We start from the raw sequence: 25,434 nt of genomic DNA, 5'->3' as shown, positions 1-25,434 counted from the left end.
TTCTCCTTAATATTCTCAGTAAATAAAAAATATTCAAAGCAGAAACATGTCTGAGGATAATTATCTTTTCACTGAAAAAAAATGGATCTTGAACTCAAGCTACCTACAAATCCTGCTGCTTCACTAATTCTAATAATCAAAATGTCAGGCATTTGCTTTGTATGTGGCCAGCCCTGATTCATTCCTGAGTACCATCAGGAGTGACCCTAAGCCCAAAACCATACCCTCGGTGCTCCCCCAAGCCCCTAAAAAATTACTTATCCAGAGTATCATATGATCTTAATGTTTTGAAATGAATCTAAATGCCCAGATGGAGCAATATTTCAGTGGGTAGGGCATTTACCTTGCACATGGCCAAATGGATTCAATCCTCAGCATGCCATATGGTTCTCTGAGCCTGCCAGGTGTAAACCCTTGAATGCATGGCCAGGAGTAAACCCTGAGCACCACTGGATGTGGCCCAACAATAAACAAGAAGGCCAAATGCCTTTTGTATCATTAAAAAAGAATGTAGGCTTTTTTTTTTTTTTTGCCAAACCAGAAGCATTCAGGGATTACTTCTGGCTCTGTGCTCAAAAATTATTCCTGGAAGGCTTGGGGGACCATATGGGATGCCGGGAATCGAACCTGGGTTGGTCGCATGCAAGGCTAACGTCCTTTCTGCTGCGCCATACCACTCAGGCCCCACACTTGGTATTAATTTGATTATAGTTTGGCTGTGCCTTTTTAAAAAAAATCTGTATCATAGGTATTATCCATACGAAAATTTTTGTTTTTGTTTTGTCTTGGTTTTGGGTTTTGGGCCACACCTAGTGATGCTCAGGGGTTACTCCTGGCTATGTGCTCAGAAATCACTCCTGGCTTGGGGACACCAGGGGATCGAAACTAGGTTAGTGCACGCAAGGCAGACACCTTATGCCTTTGCCACTGCTCTGGCCCCCATACAAAAAGTTTTTTTTCTAATTACTGGAAAACTACTACTGATGACGTAGCACTTGAAATAGTGAAATCCACAAATGAACTTAAAAAAAATCTGGTTTGAGGGGCTGGAGAGATAGTATGGAGGTAAGGTGTTTGCCTTTCATGCAGAAGGTCATCGGTTTGAATCCCAGCATCCCATATGGTCCCCCGTGCCTGCCAGGAGCAATTTCTGAGCATGGAGCCAGGAATAACCCCTGAGCACTCCTGGGTGTAACCCAAAAACAAAAACCACCAAAAAAAAAAAAAAACTGGTTTGAATCTATATTTCTTTTTTCCTTTTTGAAGGGGGGGACACACCCAAATATTCTTATGGCTTACCCTGACTACACTCAAGAGGTTACACCTGGCAAGGTATGGCAGATATTTTGTGTGATGGGTCCTCTGCATGCAAAATAAGTACCTTATCTTCCATATTATCTCTGGCACCTGAAACTGAACTGTGTTGTTATTTGATCTAGGCCATGGTCAGCAACCTTTTTTTTCAACTGAGCCAAATCTTGCCAAAACCACGATTAAAATTTATTTTGAGAGCCACACAGGGCACGCACTGACAGAGGCTAGGAGCAGAGTCCTGACTCCTGGAGTGGCTGCCCGGCACACAGAAGAGCCAAATTAAAAGTGTAAAGAGCCACATGTGGCTCGCAAGCCGCAGGTTGCCGACCACTGATCTAGGCTACTCTTATACCATCGGCAATATAACATATTACTGGGTTTATAGATGGTCCTTTTGGGTTCTAAAATGAAAGCTAAAAGCCCTTTCAACAGGCCTAAGAAATAGTACAGCAGGTAGGGCGCTTGCCTTGCAACATTTGATACCAGAGTTCAATTCCTAGAATCATATTGACTCCCTTGAGCAAAGAGCCAGGAGTAAGCTCTGAACACAGCTGGGTGTGGACCTCCTCCCCCGAAAAAGAAAAAATAAAATCTCCCTAGAATAAGTTATATACAAAATTGTGCTTATAACATTAATAAAATAAATAGTTATCCTAAGAAAGAAGCATCTGCTTCTTTCTAAAAATACTGTTCAATTTACTTAAAAAAACTAATTGATGATGAGAGCCTCTAGAAGGATTCCACCCATTTTGGGAGTATTAGACTCTTACCCCAGTTTATTTATCTCCTCCTTTTCAGGCAAAACCACGCAACTTGAACTAGCTAGTCCTGCCTACAGTTAGAGGGGGAGATAAGGGAGGCATCAAGACCAAACAGGTGCAAGACTACTAAGTAGTGGGTTGGATACAGATGGGACCACATATTCTAGACGCCCTGGGGGTGAGGGAAGAGGAAATGGGAGGTAGGACAAAAACGGAGGGGTAGGGAGGGCAATTTGGGGATGGGAATCCCCCCTGATTTTATGTAAATATGTACCTAAAATGTTATTGTCAACAATATGTAAGACACTATGATCAAAATAAAAATTATATTTAAAAAAAAAAACTAATGCAATTTTATAAAAGGGGCCCGGAGAGATAGCACAGCGGCGTTTGCCTTGCAAGTAGCCGATCCAGGACCAAAGGTGGTTGTTTTGAATCCCGGTGTCCCATATGGTCCCCCGTGCCTGCCAGGAGCTATTTCTGAGCAGACAGCCAGGAATAACCCTGGAGCACCATCGGGTATGGCCCAAAAACCAAAAAAAAAAAAAAGGGGGGGGGGAGGTTCTTTAACTATTAAGCATCTGTGACATCCCAGAAGTAATATTAAATATTTTTAATGCAACAATTTATTTCACCTTTATAACCATCTCTTTATGACTATCCCTATGAAGTATTTTTATTTTTTGGTGTGGGTGTTGAGTCACACCCAGCAATGCCCAAAGTTTATTCCTTAATCTGCACTCAGGAGTGACCCCTTACAATGCACAGGGGACTGTATGTGGTGTTGGAAATTCAAACCAGGGTAAAAGGGATGCAAGGCAAGTGACTTAAGCCCCATATTACCTGTCTGACATCAGAGGGTAAATAATTTTACATTTTAAAATTATTATAAAAATGAGACACAAGGGCCCGGAGAGATAGCACAGCGGCGTTTGCCTTGCAAGCAGCCGATCCAGGACCAAAGGTGGTTGGTTCGAATCCCAGTGTCCCATATGGTCCCCCGTGCCTGCCAGGAGCTATTTCTGAGCAGACAGCCAGGAGTAACCCCTGAGCACCGCCGGGTGTGGCCCAAAAAACCAAAAAAAAAAAAAAAAAGAAAAAAGAGACACAAAGAGATAAGAACAGAGAAAGTGATAGAAAACAGTAGAGCCAAGACTGGAAGCCCTGGAGATGGATGCCAGACTCCATACTCTTAATTACTAGACCATCACTTTTTATAAAATTGAGGTATACAAAATTACATATATTTGACAAATTTAAAATATTGAAACTTATCATCAGGACATTTAAGATTTAGAGAAATCTAATTTTCTTAGAAGAAAGATAAGTAGAACATTATCAGTTCCCTGGTAAAAGAAAATCTAAATCCACCTATTCTTCAACAAAATGTTCAACATTGATTTGGTGAGATTTGGTAAGGTATAAAGTATATCACTTGTATTTTAATTTTTTACTATTTCTTTTACTTTCGTATAGGCAATAATTCTAAGAGAAAGTTCATTTACAATATTTGTGTTAACACAAATTAACACATATTAGCAATATTTGTATTAATATTTGCATTAACATAAATAGGCTGGTGAACTAGGAAGTTTCCTAATATTTTGAAATTTAGTACTTTAGGATTTATTGTTCAAGAGGAATTTCTAGATGCATCTAAATAATACAGAAAAAAAAATTCTGCTGTATCCTGAAATCATCTATCTCTCTAATGAATCTACTGGAATTATTAATCTGTCAAAAGGATGAGAAAAATTTGAGTGAAAGATCCATTTTAGTCTAATCAAAACAGACCACACAGTACTCTGCACAGGAACTTCTCAAAATTATACTTGTAAATAAATGGTAGTCACACGGTCGAGGATAAAGGAGACTTACCTGGATTTGTGATGTTGAGTAGTTTGCAAGAATATGGATCTTCCCTATCTTCCACAGGCACTGCACAGCCATGCGCACCTATGATGAACTTCACAAGCACACTGAGAAACGTGTTGGCATTAACATCAGTTACTGATCTTCACCTTGTAAATGCACATTTCCCAATGCCCATTTCAGAGATTTTACTTTGAGATACAAATATTTATTAGGATTGATCTCATTTTATTATTTTGGTCTAGCCAAGCAGGAGAGCAAGCAAACCGAAGGCTGCACGTCATCCAGATGATTTAGGAGCAAGTCCTCAGTTCAATACAATGTTCTGCTTGTTATTAGCAAATGGTCATAACCACTTAAAAGCCAATAATAGTAAAGTCAACTTCTCATACCCATACCTAAAAACATATGCCTCTTCAAAAATACTGTCTTCTTCTTTTCTAGAAGATGGCCCTTTTGCTTAAGATTGGCCCTTCTACATAAAAGGAGGCTCTTTCATTTCTTAGATCTGTCTTGTATCAGTGGTTAACTATAACCTGCTTGTTATCTATGTGATAAAAATATAATGAAGCCCTCACATAATTTCTGATTTATATTGTAGTACCAAGCTTCTACTTTCCTTCCTTGTCCCCACACAAAGTACTACTTCACCATAGGAATTAACTAAAATTATAGAATTTAGCTTATCATTTCCCACTTCTTTTCTATAACCATCATTTTAGTTTCAATACCCACCATCTCCACTGAGTATTGTACCACGGAGGCAACCACTGATCTGCAGAGCTATATCAGCAGATACTCTTCAACCTCCTAGATTTCTCTATGATTTAAAAGTGCTCATGGGGCCAGAGAGATAGCACAGCGGTGGGGCGTTTGCCTTGCATGCAGCCAAATGGCTATTCAAATCACGGCATCCTATATGATCCCTTGAGCCTGCCAGGAGCGATTTCTGCGTGCAGAGCCAGGATTAACTCCTGAACACCACCAGGTGTGAACCCCCCCCCCCAAAAAAAACAAAAACCAAAAATAAATAAATAAATAAAAGTGCTCATATCCTTAACATATACCCCCTCTTTCTTTCTGAAGCCCTGTTCAGTTGAAGTCATGGGCTTTCATCCCATTTGTCCAGTAAAAGTGAATGCCCAGGGGCCCATACCACTGTCAGAAAGGCCCTATTTTATTTAATTTTTTAAGGTTATTGGAGAGAGGAGGTTCCAGTGCTCAGGGTTTACTCCTTGTTCTATGCTCAGGAATAATTCCTAGCAGTGATCAGGGGACCATATGGGGTTGTGGGAATTGAACTCACGTCAGCTCCCTGCAAGGCAAACACCGTACCCATTGTACTGCCTCTCTGACCCTGGAAAGGACATATTATTATTTTTTAAAGAGTGAATGCCAGAGCTAGCAGACAGCACAAAGGGCCAGAGCTCATCTCTGCAATACAGATATTCAGGTTCAGTCCCTAGCACCTCATGGCCTACCCAGCACAGCCAATTTTAGCTCTGGTGGCTCCTTGTTCTGCAGGGAGGCCTCAAAATAAAACAAAAGAGTTGCAAATGACTTTTCTTCAAGAATAAATAATTTAAATTTTTTTTTTTTTTTTGGTTTTTGGGTCACACCCAGCAGTGCTCAGGGGTTACTCCTGGCTGTCTGCTCAGAAATAGCTCCTGGCAGGCATGGGGGACCATATGGGACACCGGGAATCAAACCAACCACCTTTGGTCCTAGATCGGCTGCTTGCAAGGCAAACACCACTGTGCTATCTCTCCGGGCCCAAATAATTTAATCTTGAAGTTGTATAGTTATTTTACAGATTCATTTTTCTAAGATCCAACTGGAATTAATGTTAACTTCTAACTATTATAAATAGATGTCACAAAGCTGGTTAAAAAAAGTAGCAGTAGGGACTTAATTTTTCAGATTCTTTATGATCAGTTTGCTGTAACTTCTCCAGTTCGAATAAAAATAATTGTACCTCAAAACATTGTTTAAATACAGCAATTAAAAAAAGAAAAAAAATTAAAAGAATTATGTGTTAAAAAATAGTACATATTCTGCATATAAAATGATATCCAGCATTGTTAAATTAATTAAGTAAATAAATAACTGGCCGCTGCAGGGAAAAGGAAATACAGAAGATAAAAGGTGAACGTAGGAAAATCAGATAAGTAGAGTTTTGTAATAATCCAAATACAAGGGGCCGGGTAGGTGGCGCTGGAGGTAAGGTGTCTGCCTTGCAAGCGCTAGCCAAGGAAGGACCGTGGGTTCGATCCCCCGGCGTCCCATATGGTCCCCCCAAGCCAGGGGGGGATTTCTTTTTTTTTTTTTTTTTTTTTTTGGTTTTTGGGCCACACCCTGTGACGCTCAGGGGTTACTCCTGGCTATGCGCTCAGAAGTTGCTCCTGGCTTCTTGGGGGACCATATGGGACGCCAGGGGATCGAACCGCGGTCCATCCTAGGCTAGCGCAGGCAAGGCAGGCACCTTACCTCCAGCGCCACCGCCCGGCCCCCGCCAGGGGGGATTTCTGAGCACATAGCCAGGAGTAACCCCTGAGCGTCAAACGGGTGTGGCCCAAAAACCAAAAAAAAAAAAAAAAATCCAAATACAAGTTATGAATATGGTATTCCAGGATGTTGGTACAAAGGTGGAAAGAAATCAAAGTTCTGTATATAAACTAAAGGTAGCTTCAAGGTATGCAGTTGGATGTGGCATCTGTGATAATGAACAATCAAAATAACACTAAAAACATTAAATAACTTAAAAATCTTGTGCTGGAGCGACAGTATAGCAGGCAAGGTCTTACAGGGGCTGATGTGGGCAAAAAGCTAGGAGTAGCCCTGAGCTGGGTGTAGACTCAAACCAAAAAATAAATAAATAAATAAAGACGTTTTATTTTTCTGATGCCTCACCATTTCCATACAACTGTGAGCATCGCACTGTTGACCAGGTGAGCCCATGTGTTAAAGGTGGTCCCCTCGCACTCTCTCCTATGAAGTAGTAACATTCAAGTACAACAATAAAATCCCTCAGATTTTTAGTCTGTATACCGTATTTTCCGGCGTATAAGACGAGTTTTGAAACAATAAAGTCAACCGAAAATCGGGGGTCGTCTTATACGCCGAGTATATCCTGAAAAATGTTTCAATATGTCGCTAAACAAAAATTGTCTGAATATTGCCACAAAACAAATTTTCCAACTCGATCCTGTACCAATCACTGCCAGGCTGCTCGGACCGCCTCTCTAACTCAGCCAATCCAAGCAGGCTTTTTATGCATGCAAATTATACAGTGTTCTGTACCAGAATCTACACTGTAAAAAGCCTGCTCAGATTGGCCAGAGTCAGAGAGGAATTCTATTACAGTATAATCTCTGAACCTTTACTTGTTGTGATTGGCTCACTGTGGAAGATACAGTTGCAGCACAGGAACATTCTGTCTTAGCAAATATAGGCCTAAACATATGTTTTAACTGTAAAATTAGGGGGTCGTCTTATACGTTGGAAAATACGGTACTTCACTTTGACTCCCAAGAAAGGCACTTGCCCACAAGTCCTCCATTTCTCTCAAGTCCCCTTCTTAGATAAACTTGCTCCTTGAATGGTGAGTCAAGTAATTCCTATGCTGGGTTTACTGTACTTATAATATATCCTATCTAGGGCCTATGAGTATAATAAAACCTTAAATTTCATGTAACACCCAAATTTAATTTCCATGGTTATGTTGAAAAAATTCTGTAAAACTCAATTTACAATAAAAGCACCAAGAGCAACTAACAGAGAGGGGCCATTATTTCTCAGGTGGGAAGAGTAAAGGAAAGTAAGTTTTGGAAGTGGTCTGAACTATGAGGCTTTCATTTGCTAAGTAATAGGTTCTATTATAATTGCAATATGAACTAAAGAAACTTAAAAAAGTATTTATTTTTTTTGCCTCTTGGACTACACCTGGCTGTGCTCAGGGCTTCTGTTTGTGCATCTCAGGAGTTACTCCTGGTGGTGCTCAGGATGCCGGAGATTGAACCTGGCCAGTGTCGTGCAAGGCAAATGCCCTGTCTGTTAGCCCCATATTTTATTATTTAAAAAAAAATCTGGGGGTGGGGGTGGTGTTTAAATCACACTTGATGGTGCTGAGGGATTACTCCTAGTTGTGTGCTCAGGAATTACTCGTAGGGGTACTTGGACACCATACGGAATGTCAGTAATTAAACTCAAGTCAGCCTCATGCAAAGCAAGTGCCCTACCCACTCACTGTACTTTCTCCAGCCAAAAAAACCCTTATTTTTAAAAGAAATGAAAACTATTATGAGTGATAGGAAATCTATATATATATATATATATAAATGTTCACTCTTAGTGACAAGAAAACTCACTACAATTCACCTGTAAACTAATGTGCCAGCTGGGACTGAAGAGATAAGCAAGGAAGGTGTTTGCCTTACACTCAGCTGACCTGGCTTAACTTCCAGCACCTCATATGGTTCCACAAGCTCCACCAGGAGTTATTCCTCAGAACAGAGCCAGGAATAAGCCTGGAGCACTGCTAGATGTGTCTCGAAAATAACAACAAAAAAATGATGTGACAATTTGGATAGTTCAAAGGGATGGAGCATATATGGCATGCAGAAGCCCCATGTTCAATCCCCCATATTGCATGGTCCCTAAGGACAGCTGGGTGTAACCCTCATGACCCAAACAGCACCAAATTCTCTGAGTTCTGAGCTCTCCTATGCAAGCCCTGCCCTTTCTGCCAAAAAGAAAATAAAGAAACATGTCCATTTAATGCAACCCTGATAGGGTCTTTAAGCTTATTTGTCTCAACATAATTAAAAGCCTATTCTATTATCCTCTCACTACATAATCAACAGAGAATACTCTCACTCAGAAGAATAAGTTCCTAAGCAATCACAGACTTATTTAAAGTTAATACATTATGTGCTTACTACCCAATTTCTGTACTAGAAGGATACAGAAAAAAAAAAAGAGTAGAAAAGAGTAGGGTTGGGCCCGGAGAGATAGCACAGCGGCGTTTGCCTTGCAAGCAGCCGATCCAGGACCAAAGGTAGTTGGTTCGAATCCCACATGTTACCCCGTGCCTGCCAGGAGTTATTTCTGAGCAGACAGCCAGGAGTAACCCCTGAGCACCGCCGGGTGTGGCCCCCCCCCAAAAAAAAAAGAAAAGAGTAGGGCATATACACATGGCAGATCACAAAACTAAACAATAGAAGAGAACTGGAAAAAAAATGTATATTTATGTAAAAGCTAGTGAAAAACTAGGATACAAACATGTCTACGTTGATATCTACTGTAATTCTTCCAAAAATTGCTATTCTAAACCAAAGCAATACATAAATTTAACTTCTAAATATGATAACTAGTAATAATAAAAAAACTAGGCAGCTATTAAAAAACTATTATTATCAATGAATATGTTCTCTTCCAACTATCTTCTGGCTTGAAACCTTTATTAAATTTACCTTAAGGGCCTATTTTGAAGGCAGAAAAGCAAAGTGAAATAGCCATTTCTCCCAGGAGGTGGTCATAAGTCTGAATTAACTTCTCTCAGTATCAATGAGTTTCATCATAATGATTACTTAGCAAATAAAGGAGTGAATCCAGAAATCCTACCGTTTACTTAATGTTGGATGTTGTGCTAAATGCTTCAGCCAGGTGCTTCTTATTACATTTCGAAGTTCATGGTTATTGCGAGCTGACAAGACTCCAACTACCACATCATAATGATCAGATTTCCACTGAGGAAATGAGGTCAACTGATCTAGAAAAAAAGCAAAAATAAATATGAACTGACATGTCTCCATTACTATGCTAAGTTGATATGCAATATAAAGATACTGTGGGAACAGATAAATAGCTCAATAGTACATTCTTTGCCAGGGTTAATCCCCAGTACCACAGACCCCTGAGCAACATTAGGAGTGAATCTGGTACTGAGCCAGCATTGCTGAGTGTGGGCCAAATCCCACCCTCAAATAAAATAATTTTATGTCCATATTTGTAGGAAAACACAAAAAACAAATTTAGTTGGTTTTTGTTTGTTTTTTAGTGCATACCACACCCAGCAATACTCCTGGTTGATCCGCAGGGATCACTCCTGGTGTTCATGGAACCATATATGTTGTTGGGTATCAAACCCAGTATAAGTCCATATGTACACATACTCACAGGTGTGTATAAATTCTTCAAAATAAAAAGACATTTATGATAAAAAAAAAAGTGATTTAGAAAGGCACTGAATGTGGCACAAATGACAAAACAGTTGGCAGTTAAGACATTTTTTTTCTTTTTTTTCCTTCAGTTTTTGGGTCATACCTGGCAGCACTCAGGTTTTACTCCTGATATTTACTCAGAAATTGCTCCTGGCGGGCTCTGGGGACCACATGGGATGCTAGGATTCGAACCATCGTCCTTCTGCATGCAAGGCAAACGCCCTACCTCTATTCTATCTCTCTGGCCCTAGACTTTTTTCTTTCTAATGTTTTGATTTTTGGGTCACACCTGGCTGTGTTCAAGGGTTACTTATGAGTTCTGCACTCAGATGTCACTTTTGGCAGGCAAGGGAGAAGAGATGTTGGGGCCATACCTGGCAATGCTCAGGGGTCACTAGAATGGTAGGGATGAAACCCAGATCAGGCAAGTGCAAGGTAAGTGACCTACTCACAATAGTATCTCTCCATTCCCTCACCTGAATTTTTCACTCTGCTCTTTTACCCCTAACTCAATTTCAAGATCTGAATCAACAAAAATACTAGTTAGTAATTTAGTGTTAAATGGTTTTGCTTGTTTGTTTTGGTTTTAAGGCAACACCCAGCAGTGCTATTCCTGAATATGCACTCAGAAATCACTTCTGAAGGGGTTCGAAGACCAGGGATCAAACTCAGGTTGGCCATGTGCATGGCAGCCAAGTACCTTACCTGCTGCACAATCACTAAATTATTTCAGTGATTTTTTTTTCTTTTGAAATTCACAGAAAATTCCAAACTAATAAATATAGTTAGTGATTTAAAAGTTAACAACTTCTCTCTTAAACTGCTGGCAAGAGTGTAAATCTGGTATTTGGGGGGGGGGGGTGTTGGGCCATACCCGTGACACTTGGTTACTCCTGGCTCTGCACTCAGAAATCACTCCTGCTTGAGGGACCATATAGGGATAGAACCCAGGTCTGCTCTCAGTCAGCCATGTGCAAGGCAAACGCTGTGCTATTGCTCCGGCCCCTAAATCTGGTAGTTTTTGAGGGCAACTGACAGCACACATAAATACCGCAGGATGTATTGTGTGGCAATTTCATGTCTCTTATCACTGAGGGCCAGAGTCCTAATACAAAGGCTAAGGAGCTTATCTAGCACATGGCTGTAGCCACAACCTTGGTTCAAATCCCAGTGTTGCATATGTCTCCTGAGCACTGTCAGGGATAGCCCCTAAAACAGAGCCTGGAAGGGCCCTTGAGCATCAGTGGGTGTGTCCCCAAAAAGAATAATCAGAAGTCCATTACTAGGACTTTAAGTCATTTAACAGTGAATAACTGCAGGCTATATAACTACATAAACATAAAAACAGGGGAGAAGTTCATTACACTGAACTAAAAAATATAAATTATAGCCACGTGTCTCAATGATGCAAATACATGGCAACTGTTCAGAGAACTATGTATGGCTAGTCAGAATTTCATTTTCAATTCATCACTGTACAGAACTTAATGTGTAGGCTGAACATCTAGTCTACTTTTTTTTAATCCACAGTGAGTGTGTTTATTGGGATGATTTCCCAATCATCTTGATTCAGTAAGGAGTTTTTAGTGCAGCTTTCATCTCAAGGAGCATCCTTCTGTAAGCCTTGCTTGTCCTCCTGTAGGCTGAGAGAGGACAGTGGAGCAGCCCACACACAATACTACCTTCTGTACATGGCTGAAGACAGTGGTGATTTTAAAGCATCCTGGCCACTTGATCCATAAAGTAGGAGTTGGGCTTTGCGCCAGCTGCTCCTTGTGTTTCTGCTTGTCCTTCTCTGGCAAGGGGTAAAGGAGATCCTTGTGAGGGGCCTGTTCTCACAGGACGGCTATCAACACCGGAAAACATTTACCGGTAGTCTATTTTTACACCACACCACATACAGGAAAGGACTACTTTTATAAATATAATCACACATGACAGAAGCCTCATCATGCAATGTTCAGGATACAATACTACAAAGCCACTAAAATATTATAAATATAATTAGTGTTCTAGATTATATTTTTTTGGTCTTTGGGCCACACCCAGCAGCGCTCAGGGGTTACTCCTGGCTGTGCTCAGAAATCACTCTTGGCAGGCAGGGGAACCAAATGTGATGCCAGGATTTGAACAACTGTTGGTCCTGGGTCGGCTGCTTGCAAGGCAAATGCCCTACCACTGTGCTACCTCTCCGGGCTGTTCAAGATTATATTAAATAAGCAAACTAAAACCTATGTACTATAAAAAGTATTAGTAGTAAGTAGAACCTATCCAATTTCTGGGATTTTATTAGATTTTTTTTGTTGTTGTTTTGGGGCCATTTCTGGCAGTGCTTATACTCCTGGCTCTGTGCTCAGGGATCACACCTGACTGTGCTTTGAGGGACCAGATATGCAATATTGGGGACTGAACTGGGGTTGACCATATGCAACTACAAGCACTTTACCTTGCACTATCTCTCTGGCCCCCAGAAAACTTTGAAGATATGTAACTCACCCAAGCTTACTGCAGTATTATTTATAATAATGAAGAACTGGAAACAAGCTATATGCCATTCACTAACAAATAGAGAAGATGTGGGGCCGGGAAGGTGGCGCTAGAGATAAGGTGTCTGCCTTGCAAGTGCTAGTGTAGAACGGACCGGACCGGACCGCAGTTCGATCCCCTGGTGTCCCATATGGTCCCTCCAAGCCAGGGGCAATTTCTGAGCTCATAGCCAGGAGTAACCCCTGAGCGTCAAACGGGTTTGGCCCAAAAACCAAAAAAAAAATAATAGAGAAGATGTGATGGGTAGATAGCTCCCTCAAACCCCTCACTGGCATTAGCAACACTATTCCTAAAATTCCTAGAATATTTAATAAGAACCAGACAGAGCCCTGTGTGTTTTATTAATTGAATCTTCACATTAACCCTAAGGAAGTTATCATTTCATTCACTAGAGAACTTAAGCATAGTAATATGATTAGCACAAAGAGATGATTTTTGGAAATGTGGCGAAACGACGAGGCAAGTTTGTGTCTTGCCTTTTACTTGTCCGTGCATGCATGTGACTTCAGCTGTGTTTTCACTAGAAAGATTAGGAGCATCTAGAGAGCAGGGACTATAATTCTGGAGAACAATTCTATGGCTTCTTACCCTCTATTGACAGGAAGGGTTTGTTTTCTCTCATGGTTTTCCTTCCTTACAAATATTCAAGAAAGAAAAGCTGCCTTTTGTCATTTCTAAGTTAACTGAAATAATTCTTGCTAAGAAATAATTAAATCCACGTACTGGGGCCTGGAGAGATAGTACAGTGGCATTTGCCTTGCAAGCAGCCGATCCAGGACCAAAGGTGGTTGGTTCGAATCCCGGTGTCCCATATGGTCCCCCGTGCCTGCCAGGAGCTATTTCTGAGCAGACAGCCAGGAGTAACCCCTGAGCGCCGCCGGGTGTGGCCCAAAAACCAAAAAAAAAAAAAAAAAAATCCACGTACTAATCAAGAGATCCAACAGGCAGATTCTCTAGTACAAAGGTTGTTTGGACCTCCCATTTTCCTCTTTGCCCATAAGGATGTTGGATTTCAGAAGTTTGGCTTCCTCTTCGCCAGCTGCTCTTCCAGTTTCAGCTGTTGAAGGTGCCCCACTACATTAGAACAGTCCCTATATTAATCTGACTCACTCTCACTCCACTCAGATTCCCGGCTCAACTGTTCCTGCTATTTAGAACAGCAGACAACAGGTCTCGTTTCCTTTCTTATTTGTCACCATACTTAATAGCCTCTAATATATTTAATAACTATTTCCTATGTCCTGCGCTCTCTTCTAAACAGAGAATTGTCTGAGGGCAGGGACTTTTATCTTCATTACAGCTATAGTCCCAACCTACAACAATTAGCACAGAAGCTCTCAAATATTTGTTGAACCAACTGCGAGGCACAGGATCCTTTTTCAATATTAAGGAAAGGTAAATCTGCCTTTCAGGAGCCGGAGAGATAGATGGAGGTGGGGTGTTTGTCTTGCATGCAGAAGGACAGTGGTTTGAATCCCGGTGTCCCAAGCCTGCCAGGAGCGACTTCTGAGCATAGAGCCAAGAGTAACCCCTGAGCGCTGCCGGGTATGACCCATAAACAAACAAACAAAACAAATATTTCTCCTGGGACCGGAGAGATGGCATGGAAGTAAGGCCGTTTGCCTTGCAGGCAGAAGGTCGGTGGTTCAAATCCCGGCATCCCATATGGTCCCCTGAGCCTGCCAGGAGCGATTTCTGAGCGCTGCCGGGTGTGACCCAAAACAAAAAACAAACAAACAAAAAAGATGCTTGTTTTTCAGATACTGTTTTTCCAGATTTTCAGTCTTGAAATGATCAAGTGAAAATAAAAAGGCTTCATATGTAAAGCTTCACATATATATATTAGGGCAGGGGCAGACTTCACCTTAGCCCGTCCTTTTCCACAGTTTATTTCCTAGTTTATTTAGTGCAGCTTGGTCTCAATAAATGACATATGATATAGAGACATAATCCAAACACAAAGACTTAAGAAACTGCAGGTTGATCTACTAAATTTTAGGACAGAAGGACAGTTGGTTTACTGAACCTCAAAAGACTGTTAAGGGCGCAATTATCCTAAGAATGTTCTGCAAATATTCCAGTATAATTCCCTTAAAAAACAACAACAACAACAACAACAACAACAACAACCATGCAACACACAAATCTACCAGATGTTACAAAGCATACTGGACAGTATACGTGACACCCTTCCCTCAGCTTAGAAATTCCTATCCTATTCCTTAGAAATGTCCAATCTATTAAAAAGGTTAAATGCACTCCCACATTGTACTTCCATTAAATCACCTGAATCACTCTTAAAATTCTACTCAGGACACACAAATAGTCTTGAAGACCTGCAAGAGAATTTTACCAGCAACTTCCAATCATAACAGTAAGAATGCCCTGAGGATTGTTAAAACTAGTTAAACCTCTTAAGGACAAGTTTAGGCACAGCCTCTCCTGAACTGCAACCGCTCAGTTTCTAATTTTAAAAACTTTTGGATGAGAAGACTAATTGGGTAAGAAAGGATACGAGGGATAAAAAACGTTTCCAAATACGGTTATAAACAAGTGCCTATAACCTCAGGATTCAAACAACCATCCTGGTTTCTTTACAGATGAGGAAAACACGTCTAAAACAGTGAAACCCATGGGCGAAAAAGTAACAATAAAGCAACCCCAGGGGTACCCAGAGGCAGAATTTAGTAGGCTCCGGGGCATACCCGAAAGAGGGGAAGTTTGAGAGCCCAAGAACTGAACGATTTTCTTCGGAGTACATTTTAATCAGCGAGCTCTGCAAAGAAAACTCAGCATTAGTTGGGCCCTGGAGCCCAACACACAGCAAGGAAGCACAGCAAGGTAGGCGTTTGCCTTGCACACTTTCAAACCAGGACGGACCGCATCCCATATGGTCCCTGGAGCCTGCCAGGAGTGATTTCTGAGCACAGAGCCAGGAGTAGCCCCTGAACGGTGTGACCCCCACAAATAAACAATAAAAAGAAAACTCACAGCAGCAACCTCCACTGGCCGACTTAGAGCGAACTTGTAGCACTTTCCAAAGTTCTACATCAAATACAGTTTCGAATTTTTTTTTTCTTTTTTTGGGCCACACACATAGGCTGCGCTGGGCGATCAGAAATCACTCCTGGCAAGGCTGGGGGGGGGGGACCCTAAGAGATGCCCGGGGGTGTGTGTGCGGGGGAGGGATCGAACCCGGGTCGAAAACGCATGCAAGACAAACACCCCCGCACCCCCATATCCCGCTGTGCTCCGGCTTTAGGACTTTATAACTAATAATTAATTCTACAGGCTCCTTGGACAAGTCAATGGTCAAATCCAAGTTGCTCCTTCCAAGACAAAAGGCAGCCAGCCGCCTTGCAAAAACAAAAAACAAACAAACAAACAAAAAAAACAGGCACCCTCATTTCCATTTGGAAAGCGGGGCTCTCCAAGCCAGTGCTTGCCCCCCCCCACCCAAGAAGCCCTGGGCAAGCTGAAGGACACTCCAGGGGTGCGCGGGCAACCCTGGAAGACCAGGCCTGAGGGGGCAGCCGTCGGATTTAGTAGGATTGTGCAATGCACAATTGCACAATTGTGCAATTTTTAGGGGGGCCCTAAAGAAAAGCCTGGGGTGGTGCTGGAGAGAATAAGAAAAGCGCTCTCAAGTTTGCTTGGATTTCACGCCCTGAAAATGCAAAAAAAAAAAAAATCAGAATAGTTGAGTCGAGTGGAGCCCGTCTGCCCCGTCCTGGGGGACACCCCAGCACCCCCAAACACACACACACAGCTGGAGCAACTCCAAGGAAGTCATCCCCTCCCCGAGCCCAGGCCAGCCCCAGCGCCCGACCCTCACCTGCCAGGCCGTCCCCGGAGGCGCGGGCGGGCGGCGGGGAGCGCAGCCGCAGCCAGAGGTGCAGCGCGGCCGCGAGCGCACACGGGCACAGCAGCACCAGCCAGTTGCGCATTGGCCGCCCCCGCCGGCCCCACCTCGCGCCCCCGACGCGCGCCGGGCTCTCCCGCGTCCCGGCGGAGAGACAGCGAGAGCGCGAGCTAGAGAGGACCGGAAGGAGGGAGCCCGACGGCGGAGGGAGGGCGACGCTCAGGCGCTCCCTCCGGGGACGCCGCCGCTCTCTGGTGCGTGCCACCCGGGTCCAACCTCGTCGCCTCTCCCGTCCCGCCCCGCCCCTTCGGTTGCTCAGACCTCGGGCGGCGGCCTCGGAGCGCAGGCTAAGTAAGCTCCACCCACCTCGCAGGGCCTTCCCCGGTCCCGCCCACCTTTTCTCGTTCTCTCTCTCTCCACCCGCCCACTCCCGCGCGCGCGCGGTGCTCGTCGGGAATTAGAGTCTCGCGTTGGACCCAATTGGGGGAAGCTCACTGAAGAGGCTGAGAGGCTGAAACTACATTTCCCATCATGCCACGCGCTCGCCCGGCACTCGGCGAACGCGGGGGGCGAAGTGAGGGGGGACCGGCGGAGCATGCGTATTGCTTCCTGCTGCGTTCTACTGCCCCCTGTGGCCAAAGGGAGTTAGGCCGCCTGTGCGACCCGACGCGCTCCTAGAGGGAGCTTGCTTGCAGTGGGCTCGGACTTAATTGAACCTTAATGGATGGAGCTGTGGAGCATGGCGGTGATTGGCCAGGTTAAGGAAGCTTCTACGAATCTACGAGCTCTAAAGGGAAGTTGGGTAGAACAGGAGCATGTTGATTTCATTCTCTTGGCATGGCCTTCCTGGCATGGGAACCACTTCTGTGCCCCCTTGTACGTTCTTTGTAGGGCCACACCCGGTGATACTCAGGGATTACTCCTGGCTCTGCGCTCAGAAATCGCTCCTGGCTTGGGGGACCATATGGGACGCTGGGGAATTGAACCATGGTCCGTCCTAGGCCAGTTGTGTGCAAGGCAGATGCCCTACCATTGCGCCACCCCTCTGGCTCAAAATTTTTAAAAATATTTCTAAGATATCTATTGCTACCTAATAAATTACTCTCAAAGTCTTTAACCCAGAAGTAATAAATTTAGCTCTCATACTTTCAGTGGGTGAGGAATTTACTAGCTAAATTCTGGTTCAGGGTCTCCCATATACGGGCAGATACCTGATCAAAATGCTTCCTATGTGGTGTATTTAACATGGCTGGTAAGTCAGTAGGCTTTTTTTGATATCTCTAGGTAGATCTATCTTTCCAACAAGTTTCCTAAGATCATTGCACCATTGTTTTCTATTGTTTGTTTTGGGTTTTGGGGTGGCACACTCAGCAGTGCTCAGGGCTTACTCCTGGCTTTGTGCTCAGGAATCACTCCTGGCAGTGCTCCAGGGACCATATGGGGTCCCAGGGATTTAACTTGAGTTTGCTGTGTGCAAAGCAAATGCCCTATCCGCTGTACTATTCTGGTATGGCAAACTATACCACTTTTGCTTGCTTTCCCATGAACCAAGAGATTGGTGTAGAAGCTGCACTCCTATTATGGTGATCCTTGGGAGACAGCCACTTTCTTTTAGTTACACAACCATCAGTTTACCTGGGGGCTGCAGGAGGCAAATCAAGGGCAATCCTTGAGTGCAAAGTCAGTAGTAAGCCTTGAACATTGGGGTGTGTGACCCAAACAACTAAAACAAAACAAAACAAAACAAAAAAAGATTCCTTTAGGGCAGGGCCACAAAATGTTGTAGGGAGGGCCGCAAACGGCCTGCGGGCCTCAAGTTTGAGACCCCTGAGTTAGAGGGATCAAACGAGTAGAATGTCAAGAGGTATTTTGTTTTGTTTACAATAACTACCATCATAAAATATTCAAACTGAAAAACATATTTCAAAGGCCAGATAGATAATAGTACAGGAAGTAAGGCACTTACCTGGCATGTGACTGCCCTTGGTTTGATCCCAACACACAGGGAGTCCCCCAGCATTGCCATGTGTGATCCATCAGCACAGAGCCAGAAGTAGCCCCTGAGCACTACTGGGTGTGGCCCAAGAAAAAAGGAAAATGCTGTTTGAAAATAATTTGAGGAATTTTAAGGTACTCTACTTGCTCTTTATGATATCCTGAAGACAAGAAATAATTTTTCTTCCATGGGAAGGATGAAATTAGGATGTTGTGGTTATTGTGGCTCTTGAGCAAAAGTTTGACACCAAGATGTATGTGGTCCTTTCTCAGAACATTGTTTTACAAATTTTTTAGTTGAATTCTGACCTGTTATTACATTTCAATTAAGATAATTATCAGGGGCCGGGCGGTGGCGCTGGAGGTAAGGTGCCTGCCTTGCCTGCGCTAGCCTAGGACGGACCGCGGTTCGATCCCCTGGTGTCCCATATGGTCCCCCAAGAAGCCAGGAGCAACTTCTGAGCGCATAGCCAGGAGTAACCCCTGAGCGGCACAGGGTGTGGCCCAAAAACCAAAAAAAAAAAAAAAAGATAATTATCAAGAAAATAATGGTGGGGGCCAGAGAGATAGCATAGTGGTAGGGCATTTGCCTTGCATGCAGCCAACCCGGAAGGGACCTGGTTTTTTTTTTTTTTTTTTTTTTGGTTTTTGGGCCACACCCGGTAACGCTCAGGGGTTACTCCTGGCTATGTGCTCAGAAGTTGCTCCTGGCTTGGGGGACCATATGGGACGCCGGGGGGATCGAACCGCGGTCCATCCAAGGCTAGCGCAGGCAAGGCAGGCACCTTACCTTTAGCGCCACCGCCCGGCCCCTAGGGACCTGGTTTGATTCCTGGCATCCCATATGGTTCCCCAGCCTGCTGGGGCAATTTTTGATTGCAGAGCCAGGAGTGATCCCTGAGCATCACTGGGTGTGGCCCAAAAACAAATCAATCAATCAATAAGTTTAAAAAAAAAGAAAAGAATGCTATTACTAAATGAGTCCTGTAAGTTTTTTAATTTTTTAAAGAGGTGGTAACTTGGGGCCGGCGAGATAGCATGGAGGTAAGGCGTTTGCCTTCCATGCAGAAGGACGGTGGTTCAAATCCTGGCATCCCATATGGTCCCCCATGCCTGCCAGGGGCGATTTCTGAGTGTAGAGCCAGGAGGAACCCCTGAGCGCTGCCGGGTGTGACCAAAAACAAAAACAAAAACAAAAACAAACAAACAAAAAAAAAGAGGTGGTAACTCAAGGATATCTGATCCATGACTGTTGGAAGCCGTTTTCAGACTCCACAAGACCAAGTCACAGCTGAAGCTGTGCTCCAGATTTTATCCCCCCACACCAACTATTTCAAAAGACTTAAAGGAAATATGTATATTTCTTTCATATATGTCTATATATGTATTTCCTTAATAGATGTAATTCTTATTGTGTATTTCTTTGTGTAGATGTAGTTTTTCCCATCCCTTTTTTGGATTTGTTTAGTAGGAAATTCTAGTGGATAAGTTTCTCTTGGATTGTGAGTTCATGCTAGAATCAGGTTAAAGGGATTGTTTAGCTTGTTATTTTTACTCTCATATGCACCAGTAGTATCATGTGGCATTGGTCCTTTTCTCATAGGCACATTAAAATGGGGGAAATACTACATATAGAAAAAAGTTTTTATCTAATATGGATAGGAATTTATACATTTTATATTGCAGGTGGGCCTTTCACCCTGAACTTTTGTCACAGTAACTTGACTTAGGCTTCAGTCAATCGAACTTCAGCCATTCACCCCTGAATCTTTAAAACAGACATGGTTTTCTGCACCAGCACCAGGAATTGAACTTCTACCAGGAAAGGCCCTAATGCTGCTCTGGCACTGACTGGCTCCAAAGTGTGTTCATATGACACCCTGATGACTTGGAAACAGCAACTTGTTTTTAGGGCAGGTTTCCCTGCATCACTACCTAACAGTTAGATGAAACCAGAAGATGCTCCGTGACATCCTGACTTCAACATAGGATCTGTTCAAAAACCAAGGTTTCTAATTACAGAAACCTGATTGTGACAACCATGATTGAGAACTTTTACTGAAACCATGGGGGAAAAAAAGAAACTTTGGGGTTAGACAATTTAGTGTGCCTGGAGCCTGTAGTTGGTCTTATGGAAGGCTGCTTCATGAGTAAGGTCTCTCTGTTTTTAAGCTAAAGGTGTTTCCTTTCTATTTTCTCCAACTTTTTCCATGCCTATGCAAATAACTGCCATCCATTTTTCTTTTTTATCTTTTAAATAGGGCCTCCCATCTTTTTCACAGAACCTTGGGATATGGATTACTATGTTTTACCTCATATTTCTGCATTTTTCTATACAATTCAGAAAAAAATAAACCTGAGCGATAGCACAGTGGTAAGGCATTTGCCTTGCACGTGGCCAACACAGGACAGACCCCGGTTCCAATCCTGGCATCCCATATGGTCCCACAAGCCTGCCAGGAGCGATTTCTGAGCACAGAGCCAGGAGTAACCCCTGAGCTCCCTTGGTGTGACACAAAAACAAAACAAAAAAAATTCTTTTTAGAAAAAAGTATAAAGAGAGGGTGGGGGTTAGGGATCAAGTGGTCTCAGGTGTCTTGGTGGACAGAATAGGAGCTCAAGAGATAGCATGAAGTTAGGCATTTGCTTTGCATTCAGAAGGACGGTGGTTCTGGTCCTAGAATCCCATATGGTCCCAGCATCCCATATGGTCCCCCATGCCTTCCAGGAGCAATTTCTGAGCGTGGAGCCAGGAGTAACCAACCCCTGAGCACTAATGGGTGTGACACCCCCCCAAAAAAAAGGACAGAACTAAATATTCAAGCCAAAGTCAACAATAATGAATCAAGAGACCTAAACTTTAACAATCTAAACTTAAAATGGGCCTGTTATACTGACAACCCGGGGGCAAAGGGTGGTGGTATAGGATGCACTCTGGGAACAGTGGTGGAGGGAGGTTGATACTGGTGATGGAATTTGTCCTGATTTACTGTATATCTGAAATTCAACTATGAAGGATTTTGTAGATTACAATGGTTTCAATAAAAAAATGTTTTTTAAATAAAAGAGGTGGTAAGTGACCTCGGTTGATATCTTAAATTATCCTTTTAGTGACTAAATAATTATGAGTTAGCTCAGAAATAATAATGAATTCAAGTTTGATCTGTTCATTCAACAAATATGTAATTGAGAAGATGGTGGCTTTGAGAACATGAGTTTTCCATCTTCCAACTTACCAGCTAGGACTGAAGAGACAGCTAAACAACATCTTGGTCACTAAAAGGGAGCTTCCCTTCCCCACCCCAGAGCCAGAGGAACCCCTCAGCACCTCTAGGTGTGATCTGCAAATAAATACAATAGCATAAACTTAATTGAGCATTTATTATGTCCCAGGCACTTTTGTAAGTACTTGGGATAAATGGATGAACAAAACTAAGATCCTGTTCTGTGATGATGAGAGTAAAAGCTGACTATAGGCTATAGATATAATAAATACACGTTACCAGCTTGTAGAAGATACAGAAAATACAAAAAATAGGGTAATTGAGAATATGGTACTCATAGCAATGGACATTCTTCCATATCAAATAGATGGTTTAAACAACTGTTCAGACATAAAATGAGCACTAAAACCATTATAAACAAAACCATTATAATATTTAACTAGTTAAAATGTTGTTCCTTTCAGTTACCAAAATACTTTAACTTACAGGGAATATGTTATTTGCATTATGTCAGGCTGTAAGAGAAATAGTAAAATTCTTTTTTGTGTGTGTGTGTGGTTTTTGGGTCACATCTGGCAGTGCTCAGGGGTTATTCCTGGCTCCAGGCTCAGAAATTGCTCCTGGCAGGCATGGGGGACCATATGGGACACTGGGATTCGAACAGATGACCTCCTGCATGCAAGGCAAATGCCTTACCTCCATGCTATCTCTCTGGCCCTAGAAATAGTAAAATTCTTAAAGTAAGGGGCTGGCGAGGTGGCGCTAGAGGTAAGGTGTCTGCCTTGCAAGCGCTAGCCAAGGAAGGACCGTGGTTTGATCCCCCAGCATCCCATATGGTACCCCCAAGCCAGGGGTGATATCTGAGTGCTTAGCCAGGAGTAACCCCTGAGCATCAAATGGGTGTGACCCGAAAAACCAAAAAAAAAAAAAATTCTTAAAGTAAAATTTTTTTGTTTAGAAAAATGTAAGGGGATCTGGAGACAGAGAGAGAGAGAGAGAGAGAGAGAGAGAGAGAGAGAGACAGAGAGAGAGAGAGAGAGAGTACACATTCCAGGCTGTGGGGCTAGAACAGTGAGTACTGTGTGCATATCTTGAATGTGTCCAACCTAGGTTCTACCCTGAGCATTCCATGTGGTCCTTCAAACACTCAGGAGTAATTCCTGAGTGCAGAGCTAGGAGTAACCCCTGAGCATTTCTGGATGTGGCCTCCCAAAACCTCCTCCTGCCCCCAAAGAAACCAAAATAATTCAAGTAGCAGAGAATGTGCCAATAGTTTGATTTTTAATTAAGAAATTGGGGGCCCTCTCAAGAATTCTTTCAGTAACTTTCACTCTTCCTCTTCTGCAGGGGGCACTAGGTGGCCCTGCTGAAAGGATGCTCTATTTTAGGGACACTCAGAAAGCCAACGAAATCATGCAAGTTCAGAATCTCAACCTTTCTTTCACTTCAAGAATGTTCAGGAAATGAGTCAGGCCATTCATGGCATGCCTATCCGAATAACCACTAAGTATCTGAAGCATGTCACTCTGCAGAAAAAGTGTGTGCCCTCTGATGTTACAATGGTGGTATTGGTAGATGCACCCACATCAAATAGTGGGGCTGGACACAGCATTGTTGGCCCAAAAATAGAGTTGAATTTTTTACTGCACATACTTACAAATGCAGAGAGCAATGCTGAACTTAAGGTTTAGATGTTGAGTTTCTGGTCATTGAACATATCCAGGTGAACAAAGCACCCAGGATGTACTGCAGAACTTAAAGAGCTTATGGGCATATTTACCCATACGTGAGTTCTCTCTGCCACATTGAGATGATCCTTACTGAAAAAGAGCACATAGTTTCTAAACCTGAAGAGGAAGTTGCACAGAGGCCGGAGAGATAGCATGAAGGCAAGGCATTTGCCTTACATGCAGAAGGACGGCAGTTCGAATCCTGGCATCCCATATGGTCCCCCGAGCCTACCAGGAGTGATTTCTGAGCATAGAGCTAGGAGTAACCCCTGAGCACTGCCAGGTTTGACCCAAAAAACAAACAAAAAAAAAATAAAAGAAAAAGAGGGGCCAGCATGATAGCACAGCAGGTAGGGGCATTTGCTTTGCACATGGTCAGATCCAAGTTTGATCTCCAGCATTTCATATGGTTTCCCAGCCTGTCAGGAGTAATTTCTGAGTACAGCCAGGTGTGGCCACCAAATAAAACTAAAAAAGAAACAAAAACTTATGGCACAGGAAAAAAGCATAAAATAAATAAATCTAAATAAAAAGAAATAAATTGGGTCAGACAGAGAGGTATAGACACAGGATAGTCTCACTCATCTGTGGAATATAAGAAAAATAAAAGACAGTATGATAATAATATCCATAGATAATAGAGATGAGGGTTGGAAGGGCCAGCCCATGATATGAAGCTTACTACAAAGAGCAATACTAGTTACTAGTTAGAGCAATAACTGCACTGACAACTTCCTTGACAATGTTAGTGAGAGAGAGAGAGAGAAATAGAATGCCTGTACAGAATGCAGGCAGGGGGTGGGGGAAAAGGGAAATGAAGGATACTTGGTAGTAGAAAAGTTGCATTAGTGAAGGGTGGTGTAAATTCAATGACTGAAATCCAACTATAAACATTTCTGTAATCATGGTGCTTAGATAAAGAAATTCTTAAAGAAAAAAAAAAAAGGAATTGGGGAGGGTTGTTTACCTGTTTACCAATAAGTACTTGAGCCCAGCTGAATCAGTGAGATGGGAGGCCAAATGCTGAGAACTTGAAACTTCATATGCCAGGCATGTAAACTAATTCCTGGACCCCCAAAATTGTTCAGAATAACTTTTTAGTCTCTTTAAATCTTATCACTGTGGGAGCTACCTATTTGACTTATTGATAAAGACCAGCGACCTTCCCATTATTCCTTCTATATGAATCCCTTATAAATGCAATACTAAAATGGATAGAGATCCTAAGAGACCCATAATTTATAATGGAAAGGAAAAAAAATTAAACCCAGTACAGTGCAGTTAAGATGCGAACATGATGACAGAATTAGATCAGGGGAAGACAAATCAGGAGGATTGTTCCCCTGATTGTCAGAGTGGTATGTGTAAGAAAGGAAAAAGAAACTAGATATTGCTAACTTGCCCTATACTAAATGAGTTCAAAGGATCTGCAAAATGGTTCTGTGGCATCAAGTACCTACCTTGGGAAGTGCAAGATCAAGAGTTTGATCCCCAGTACCAACTACAAGTACTACATGCAATTCTGACCATTTTGGATCCCAGGGGGAGCAATATTGTACGATCTTTGGTCCTCTGCAGCAAGGTGTATATGAGAATCACAACTAAAAATATTAAGCATGAGGGCTGGAGAGATAGCATTGAGGTAAGGCGTTTGCCTTTCATGCAGGAGGTCATCGGTTCTAATCCTGGCGTCCCATATGGTCCCCCGTGCCTGCCAGGAGCAATTTCTGAGCCTGGAGCCAGGAATAACCCCTGAGCACTGCTGGGTGTGACTCAAAAACCACCACCAAAAAAAAAAAAAATTAAGCATGTGTGCAAGAATCCCGCTACAAAGTGTGTGACCCCGCCAGCAGGCATCCCAACAAAGTGAGTAAATACTACAACTATGAGTATGACCAGAGGTTGCCC

General features: G+C 42.8%; 1 protein-coding gene and 1 pseudogene across 1 annotated transcript in view; one reads left to right on the top strand and one right to left on the bottom strand.

Annotated features, from left to right (window-relative positions):
- B3GALNT2 (beta-1,3-N-acetylgalactosaminyltransferase 2) overlaps positions 1–16,672 on the bottom strand; it is a 50,205-nt gene extending 33,533 nt beyond the window's left edge. Inside the window, exons 1-3 of the mRNA XM_049789001.1 lie at positions 16,551–16,672; positions 9,570–9,717; positions 3,954–4,054 (exon numbers count right to left, since the gene is read on the bottom strand). Of these exons, the coding sequence (XP_049644958.1) occupies positions 3,954–4,054; positions 9,570–9,717; positions 16,551–16,662 (361 nt within the window). The 5' untranslated portion in view covers positions 16,663–16,672. The remainder of the gene's footprint in view (positions 1–3,953; positions 4,055–9,569; positions 9,718–16,550) is intronic.
- Positions 16,673–17,316: 644 nt separating this feature from the next.
- Positions 17,317–23,678, top strand: LOC126029826 (60S ribosomal protein L17-like; annotated as a pseudogene).
- Positions 23,679–25,434: the final 1,756 nt, after the last annotated feature.

The sequence above is a fragment of the Suncus etruscus genome, chromosome 15, assembly GCF_024139225.1.
Source record: "Suncus etruscus isolate mSunEtr1 chromosome 15, mSunEtr1.pri.cur, whole genome shotgun sequence".
Taxonomy (NCBI): domain Eukaryota; kingdom Metazoa; phylum Chordata; class Mammalia; order Eulipotyphla; family Soricidae; genus Suncus; species Suncus etruscus.
The sequence above is the reverse complement of the archived record's forward strand: the minus strand, read 5'-3'. Positions and strand labels throughout refer to the sequence as shown.